At 44.1% G+C, this 8966-nt stretch overlaps 1 protein-coding gene across 1 annotated transcript; it reads right to left on the bottom strand.

The window, feature by feature from the left end:
* Positions 1-289: 289 nt before the first annotated feature.
* Positions 290-7867, bottom strand: si:ch211-157b11.8 (fibroleukin). Its single transcript, XM_064298684.1, has 6 exons — positions 7057-7867; positions 5776-5962; positions 3291-3368; positions 3032-3144; positions 2572-2834; positions 290-2015 (listed from the first exon to the last, which is right to left on the bottom strand). Exons 1-6 carry the CDS (start codon positions 7306-7308, stop codon positions 1685-1687), a joined length of 1224 nt encoding a protein of 407 aa, XP_064154754.1. The 5' UTR covers positions 7309-7867; the 3' UTR covers positions 290-1684.
* Positions 7868-8966: the final 1099 nt, after the last annotated feature.

Raw genomic sequence — 8966 nt, 5'->3', positions numbered from 1 at the left:
TAGTGCGATGTGTGGTGTGTACAGATGCAGCTAAGGGAGGAATATTTGTGACCATAATTATGTTCTCATGTAAATGGTAAATGATAAATGGACTGCATTTATATAGCGCTTTTATCCAAAGCGCTTTACAATTGATGCCTCTCATTCACCAGAGCAGTTAGGGGTTAGGGGTTAGGTGTCTTGCTCAAGGACACTTCGACATGCCCAGGGCGGGGTTTGAACCGGCAACCCTCCGACTGCCAGACAATCGGTCTTACCTCCTGAGATATGTCGCCCCGCCCCGTCATGTGAGTGCCAGCAAGTGTGTGTGCATGTGGGTATGTAAGGATTTGTAGTTTATTGAGTACATATGGTCAGTGTTGTAGGTAATGTTTGTGTGTGTGTGCAGGCATGTGTGTGTGCGTACACACGTGTGTGTCTGCGTGTGTGTACCGTGCAGTGTTGTAGGCAGCGTGTGTGAAATACCACAGCTGGTCAGGAGTCTGCCTCCTGTCTGTCTGTCTGTCTGTCTGTCCACATCAAAGCTCCAATCTGCCTCCTCTCCCCCCTCTGCGTGCTATTAATAGCGTCTCCCAGCTTGTCGGACAGACTGGCAGCTCGTCGCAACCAGCTAGCACCTGCGCTTAAACAGGAGCCGCAGTTTACACACCCTCTCGCAGCCCCGCACTAAACCCACTAGAAAAGCCGGGCGATCCTTCTGTCCCGACCCGGGCCGCCTGCGAGCCGGTGCCAGCGGTTGTCCCGCCCCACCGACGCTGGGCTCAGAGGACACCCAAGGGTCAGTGAGTCTGCAGCATCAGCAGTAGCACCAGGGGCTCACAGTGCCCAGTAGAGGTGCCCATTGGAGACAGGAGGTAGGAGCCAGCGCAACAGACTCGCTCTAGCCTATGTGCCATCATTTTAAAACATTCTGGCATGCCGGCATTAAGGTCGCGCTCCTGGAAATGGAACAAAGGGTTCTGGTGTGCGTGAAGAGCGATAAGTTCTCATTTCAGTGACTTGGCAAAGTGGTACTCTGTCCTGTGTCCATCTTGGACTTTAACCTATGAAAGACTGAGTTTCAGACTGATAACTGATCCCTCTTTATAAAACTGTTATTGGTTGACCAGTGAACCAGAAGATCTTTAAAGTGAAGGTGGCCACAGCAATAAGTAGATACCGTGGCAGAAAGTCAGGAGACACTCGATATCAGGCAGTTAACCCCAATATGACTACTATGTGACAAAGTACTAAAGATGACTACTTTAATTTACATAACATGATTATGTCCCAAACTTTATGATGCCCTGAAATAGGGAGACTATGTATAAAAAGTGCTGTAATGTCTTCATGGCAAAACCAAACTGTATAAAATACCCTTTAATAAAAGCTGAGAATGCACTTTAACCATATGTGAATTTTTGAAAAACTAAAATTGCTGAGTACAGAGCCAAATCGAGAAGAATTTATGCCTTTCTCCCAAACGTTATGGAGTTCACTCTATTTAGCCCAAGTCACAAATGCCCATACCTGCCCTGTCCACACACAGAAATGTGCCCACACATACACACACAGACAAAATAACAAGCACATGCGCATGTATATCATTGCATAAACTACAGTTTTTCTCCAGTTTTCTGAGTTTTTGTGTAACGCAGCAAGAGTGCTGTATTCTGGTAAACAGCCACAGCCAGTAGTTGAGCAATCAGAAGTCTCGTGGTCGAGTCTTCATTTCCACCGTCTTGAAGGAGTACCTCTCCCCGCTTCGAGCGTCTGTCAGGATGTACCACGTGCCCCAGTATATGCCGTTGGTGAGTCCACTGTATCGCCCCCGGTAGTACCTGCCATTAAGGTTGGCTGCCAGACAGGAATCGAACCACCAGCCAGCTCCGTAGTACTGGGCGCAGTTTCCAGACGCGTAGCGGTCGTGATCTCGGTCGGCAGTGCTGAACGCACGACCGTCATGGTTGTAGCGTTTGCTGTAGCTGAGAGCATTCCCAGCATCTCCGGAGAACTCTCGCGCTGTCAGACGATACCTGAGACAGAGATAATTTTTTTAACTAAGGGTGGGCAATTCCGGTCCTGGAGGGCTGGTGTGTATGCGTTACTGTTTCCACCAATAAACCTGGTTAAATGAGCTAATTGGCTCTATATACACGAACACTGGTTCACTCGTAGGTTAGATCGCAGGAAAACGTTTCATACGGAGACGCAACAACAGCTTCAGCTGACGTTCATGCACTTATCAAGAAATTTAGCTAAGATGTAAGGTGGCATGAATATTAAGGCTAACTAAATAAAGTCAGCGGTTGCCATGAAATCCAGAAACAGATACGGCCCTTGTTGCCTACCTCTGCTTTTGACAGCCACAAGCCATGCTACCCTTTAACCACTTTTGGCAAATCTCAGAAGCTGCAGTACAAAAGCATGAAAACTGCAGGAACAACAAGATTTTGGTTTGCTCCAGTACCATGCCAAAAGCAGCGTGTGTTGGATATTTTCTGCATCCAAATAAAACCTTTTTTTCTTCTCATTAAAGAGATGGCAAGGGCATTTGGCGCCCTGGCCAACAGTTGAATGGCCTGCTCTAACCTGTGCGCCTCTGATGCCACCCTGAAGGTGGAGTAAGTGGCCTGTCGTCTCTGATGGTGCCAGTCCTCCAGCTGCACGCGTAGCTGGTGCTGCCCCGTTGCCGTCAACCCATGCAGTGCCGCATTGCCCAGCCAGTGTTCACCCTGCGGGACGCCAAAGCCGTCACGGTATTCCTGCCAGGTACGGTTAAAGTCCACCAATCCATCACGGCGCCTCTGAAACACCGTCCAGCCTCCGCCGGCCGTTTGCATGTCACAGACTGCCTGCGGGGGAGGGGGGTGCTTTTATTTTCACACTTACCTGCACAAGACAGTAGGTTTCCAGTACAATCATAAGCTATGGCGATACTGTGGCATACTCTATCACTCTGTCTCCTTGCGAAATTAAATGGTTTTGGTAAACTGTGTGTTCTGTACATGCATGCAGCACCCCCTGGTGGGAAGGGGTGGAATGACCTGACCTCCACTGCCGGGCGGTGAGGGTCAGGCTGAATGGTGTAGATTCCGTTTTCCTTAATCCCCATTTTCTGAATCTCGGCACAGTCCCGAGGATGCAGCCTTGTTAATGGGGCCGCTGGAACACACAAACACACACACACACACACATACACACACAGTCACACAACACATGAACATACACACAGGAGCACACATAGAGTTAATGGGAACTCCATCTACTAATCCACACATCCAGTGCTAATGCCCATTGTGATCACTCACCTGTGGGGGGGTTCAGTGTGATGCTTCTCAGGAGAATAAGGAGATCTTTCTCTCCGTCGCGTCCAACTGCAGCTGCTTCTAACATCCACCCATCCACACATACAAAAACAGAGAAAATGGGGAAAAACACTGATTACTCATAGCTTTCAGCCACTCAGTCATATTGTATCCTTCTATTAAATTGTGAAAGCTTTCCACTAATTCAGCAAATACTTTTTCTGAAAGATATATTTTCAGTACTTCAAATGGTACATATGTGCACTCACAAACCTTCCATTCACATATTATAATTAACCTGAGAACTCTATGAACTACTATTCACTCTCAAATAGTTTTTCTCCAATAGACAGAAGTAGTATAGCTATTTATCACAGTATGAAGAATGACCATTAATATTTAATTCCTTCTCATATATGTGGAATGTTAATAATGGTAATGAGGCAATTAAATGTAGGCATTGAAATGTGTTATGCCATTATGATTTTTAAAAATGACACTTATAGTATTTACCAAATGTCATGGTGTCCAAGTAAACATGAATACAGTAAGCATTTTTTTTTTGTGTGTTTTGAAGAATTTAGTTTATAGGCAGTAGTACTAAAATAACGGCTTTAGTTATTGGTGTTAAATAAAACTGCTCCACTCACATAGCCATGCAACATATTCTTCATCTGGATTAGAATTCATATCATTCATGGAACTTTTAAAGTGCGATTAAAAAATTTTACTGTCTGAGCATTGATTAGTGGGGAGCATTTGCTTTCTTTAAGTGGATGTGATGAAGTTATTTGTCATGCAGTTGGATTTGTCTGGCTGTAAGATAAGGTTAATAATGAGGTTATTACTCTTAAAGATTATAATGTGTACAGATCTGATAAAGAAACAAGATTTGAGGAGTTGCAATTTATGTTAAAACTGTTTTGCTGTTTCTGTACTGTAATCTCAATCTGTATCAATCAAAACAATTTGAGTTTATCATGAAGTATTTTACTGAACCGTGCCGAATCCATAATTGCTGTGGGGGTCTATTGCCCTCCTAGGGCTACCTCTAGCGTTATAGATAACAGTTTTTAACTCTGCTTGAAACTTCTGAGCTAGTGATAATTGGTGATCTGGACCTCGACTGGCTATCCTCTGCATGTGTTAGTCTGAGGAATTATTGTAGTGAATTGAATCTTAAACTTGTGCTAGACCCTACTGAAACTAAATTTATGCTCTTATTAGATCTACTGTAAAGAGAAAAACATAATTGGTTGTAATATTCTCACCACAGATGATGTAGAAATTCAAAGGGCCCACTGTTATAAATATGGGTATTTGGTTAGACAAAATCATACAAGGTGCACGTCGACAAACTGTTAAAAAAACTGAAATGCAAATGAGGTTTTCTCCATAGAACCAAGCAATGTCTGACTATGAGAGCTAGATTTCAAATTGTTCTGGCAACATGATTATCACTTTTAGACGATGGCGACATTTATATGCATACAACAGCAACTACTCTGAAGCCTCTCGATGCAGTTTACCATAGTGCCCTCAGGTTCATTACTGGATGATGGTTTTAGAACACATCACTGTGTTCTCTACAAGGAGGTAGGCTGGCCTTCACTCAATATCAGGCTAGAGCAACGCTGCCTGCTATTTATCTACAAAGCACTCCTGAGTAAGTTGCCATCTTATATAACATCTCTTTTAAGATTTAAAATGTCTGCTTATCATACACGTTCCCTGGAATATATTGGTCTGGAAGTTCTTCACACTAAATCTGAACTGCGGAAGTCAGGCTTTGAGTTATACGCATCAAAAAAATGTCATGACCTGTAGAGTACCTTAAGATTAAAACAGTTCATTCCATTTAATCAGTTCAAATTATTGTCATATGATTTGGTTTTAATTGAGTGCATTTCTTCTTAAATATTCTATTATTGTTATTTATTGTTGTCCTTATCATTGTTCGTACTGCTATCGTTATCATTATTCTTGTTATTATTTTTTTTATATTGTAATTTATATTTTTTTAGATCATTTTTATAATTAATTGTGTCTTTTAATTGATTTATTTCTGCTTTGACTGCCCTACTGCTTCTGTGTAGCTTCGCCATTGTAAAAGAGAGCTTCGCTCTCAGCTGGCCTTCCCTGATTAAATAAAGGTAATTGATTGTGTAGTAACGATTGGCTGCAGTGTGTTGTAGATGTGTAGTACTTGTGTACCGCAGTTGTAATTGGCCACTGCGTGTGATGGCTGTGCAGCAGTGAAGTATTTCTGCTTGCGCATCTGTTCAAAGTGATTGACATTCCAGAGCACTGACCTCTGACTGACCCAGACCAGGCTCCTTTGGTAGCCTGTTTACTCCTGTGTGTGCCTGTGTCTCAGTGTTTGTGAGGAGATATCACTAATGCATGTCCGCCTTTGTAAAACTGCATGTTTGTGTGCAGGCTGTTATACCTGACTGAGAGGAGGAGAGGGTCTTTGTCTGCTACTCACCGAGTCGTTTGGCCATTGACCTCAGTGCCTGACTGTGGCAGTGCAGGTCACACTCTGTCAGGACAGCTGCCATCAGGGCTAAAGTGGCCCCCAGTGAGCCCCCCGCCTGGCCCCGGTGTCCCCCTGGTTCCTGGATGGCCCCCATGCAGCGCTGAAGCTGAGCTAGCCGCTGGGACACATCGCCCACCTCAAAGCAGGCAGATCACATAGACTCAGCACGTGACCCCACCTTCTCCCTCACTCAAACACAGTTAATGTAGAGGTAGATAACTTAATGATAAATTATAACTCCTAAAATGAATCCAAACCTGCATGCAGACATTAATAACGATATTGTCTTCAATGTCATTCATACAGAATTAGTCAATAATCATTTTGGATGGCAAAGATATTCTTGTGCTATGTTATTCGTGTGATATTGTATGGAATACTTACTGTAGGCGCTGAAACATAGTGTATTTCAGTAAGTCTTTCTCAGTTGATAGGTGTACTGCCTCCTAGCATACTCTAATGTGTCAATATATGTTCAGAATGATTTTAACAGGGTTGGCAACATCAGATTTATTCACTCTTTAATTAATCATTGTCAGGAAAAATATCTCATGAATATCCATAATATCCCACATTGCAAAGCTCTGCAAAATAAACCTTAGCTCTTTTAATAATTCATTATTACTGATTTGTATGCCTATAATTGAATATTATGCATATCAGTATAATTTCATTACTTTTGGTATGGTATACTTAATTAATTTTTCAAACAAGAAAACAGACCAATGTTTGACCTTAACTTTAAGAAAAAGATTATTAACCAACTGTTCAAATGAATAAATTAATTATTTGGAATGGTTCCAGGCACTAATTGTTTATTTGTTCTGTTTTCAATGTGCGATGAGTCAAATAGAATCATACTCGCAGAAACTGTTGAGAATTTAATGAAAATATTCAACAGAATGAACAATGGGCATACAGAGTATATGGAGTTAGACTGCGTGGACCACTGACCAAGGGGGTTTCCCCGTCATCTGCTCAGTGGTTCATAGCCTGAGCACCAACACGCAAACCAAGTGCCATTGTGTTGAGCAGCCAGATTTTTCGCTATAAGAATCGTGCTAAAAGACATTGTCTCCATCTTCCTCCCTTGAATACAGTCAGGATGCTTATTGTATAGCATTGCACATTATCTCAGCTTTATCTAAACAGAAACAATGGGGGCTGTTTTGGAACGCATGGGAAACATGCGTCGGTGACCGAAGGTGACCCCAGCGGGAACGCACTCACCTCTGATTGGCTCTGTCTCACCGCCCGTCTCTCTTCTGCCCTCGCCGGAGGGTCAGAGGCGGTGGGCCCAGAGATAGATGCCCTGCACCCCCCAGCGCCCGAGCGCTCCTCGCACCCCCCTGTCCTCACGGAGGGGGCAGCCACCAGGCTGTCCCTGCAGGGCGGGCGAGTGCAGGCGGGGACATCAGGCGGCAGCACCCCCAAACCCGGGGAGAGCAAAGAGAGGGCACACAGGGCCCAAAGCAGAGACATGGGAAGCCTTTTTAACCCCTAAACACGGCCTGGACTTTTGTGCTCTCCTACACTATCGGCTGGCTTTCTCTGTCTTCCACATGAACACCTCCCTCTTCTTTTTTGTTTCACCTTGTATTCCTTTCACAGCTGCTTGTCTCCTGCAGATACTTGTCCTCTCTTGGTTGGTTTTTTTTTGCCTCTTGAGCTCAGCCTGTGAGCGAGGAGGTTTGGAGGTTTGCGGTGTGAGATGGATCTGAATCACTATCTCTCTTCTTCTCTCTGTTGCTCTCTGTGAGGCTGGTCTTCCTTTGCTCTCTCTCTTCTCTCTCTCTCTCTCTCTCTCTCTCTCTCCCCCAGTGAAGCTGTTCTGGTGGGTCCTCTGTTTCAGATTCCTAGATAACTGCTGCTGTCTGACACGCTCTGATGCACCCACCCCCTGACCCACACACACTGTCCTGCTCATTCACTCACTTTTACACACACACACACACACACACACACACACACTCATTATCTTGTATCATGTTCATACACACATCCTGTGCATACATTCGTGTATATGAATACACACAACAGTGACACAAATAAATCACACACAAAAACATACCTACAAAGAGACAAACAAGGCCATGTTCTGCACACAGTGAGCTGACCGGATACAAACACACACACAAACACATCTGCATGCTGTGTTTGGGTCTGGTGTCAGGAATCTCTGTCTCTGGGTCACTCTGCCATTCCATCTTCTTTTTACAGATGAATGATCCTTTTATGCCTCCTCCTTCCCTTCAACACACACATACACTCAAATTTACACTCTCACAACACCCTTCCCTCTGCCATTCCCTGTCCCTTTGAAAACCCATCCCAAGCTATTCCTGCCTCTTCATCTTTTCATACTCTCCAACACCCCCCAAACAAGTTCACCCCCACCCCCACCCCACCTCTCTGCTCTAGTGTTTTTCCCTCTAACCCAGCTCTGGGACTTTTAAACAGGGCTCCTGTGTGCCAGAAACCAATGAAGAGCGCAGACACCCAGATTATCTGAATCATCAGACTGCCCCTTAGAAGGTACCGCAGAGCTCCTCTGACATATCACTGTCATAGTGTTGCACAGATCGTCCTCTGTGACATTCTGTCTGTGAAAAGCCACTGTGTTAATATTTTACTGACTGATCCACTTATACAATACTGTCAAGCATAATGTCCCCTAGTCCCTTTAATCCAAAGAAATACTTCTGGTAATGCAGGAAAATTATGAGATTTTCTGTCACCAGCTGTTAGAGAGGAGAACCCTGCTCATTTGTTCAGACAACAAAGCTTGGAATTTGAACCACATATACACTTTAAGTCTCAGAAGAAATGACCTTTCACTCAGGATTCAGTGGGTATTGTGAGTGCATGTCTGATGCTGAACTCTGTGCTGGACCTTTCTATGGTCAAGTTGCCACCACACAAATGTAAACACAATCACTTTTGAGCAGCCAAACTGAATGCACAGTCATGTCAGATACAGAAAGCATATGCCACTACTGATTAGATGGCCCATTTGTCCAGCAGTGGTCAACCACTGATGAAAACAAACTTGAATTGGTTGACCACAGTTGGTTAACATACTGTATGTAGTCTGAACCATAAGCAGAGTGCTCCCTCTACTGGCACACTCTGAGGATAAA

The sequence above is a fragment of the Anguilla rostrata genome, chromosome 11, assembly GCF_018555375.3.
Source record: "Anguilla rostrata isolate EN2019 chromosome 11, ASM1855537v3, whole genome shotgun sequence".
In the NCBI taxonomy this organism is placed as follows: domain Eukaryota; kingdom Metazoa; phylum Chordata; class Actinopteri; order Anguilliformes; family Anguillidae; genus Anguilla; species Anguilla rostrata.
Note: the sequence above shows the minus strand (reverse complement) of the source record. Positions and strands in the feature narration are given on the sequence as shown.

Bases quoted from the DNA above. Each gene is read 5' to 3' on its own strand.
- si:ch211-157b11.8 (XM_064298684.1), bottom strand. From the start codon at position 7,308: ATGTCTCTGCTTTGGGCCCTGTGTGCCCTCTCTTTGCTCTCCCCGGGT. The intron at 5,963-7,056 runs GTGAGTGCGTTC...GCCTGCTTTGAG, and splicing joins TGAGACAGAGCCAATCAGAG to GTGGGCGATGTGTCCCAGCG. The intron at 3,145-3,290 runs GTGAGTGATCAC...TGTGTGTTCCAG, and splicing joins CACACTGAACCCCCCCACAG to CGGCCCCATTAACAAGGCTG.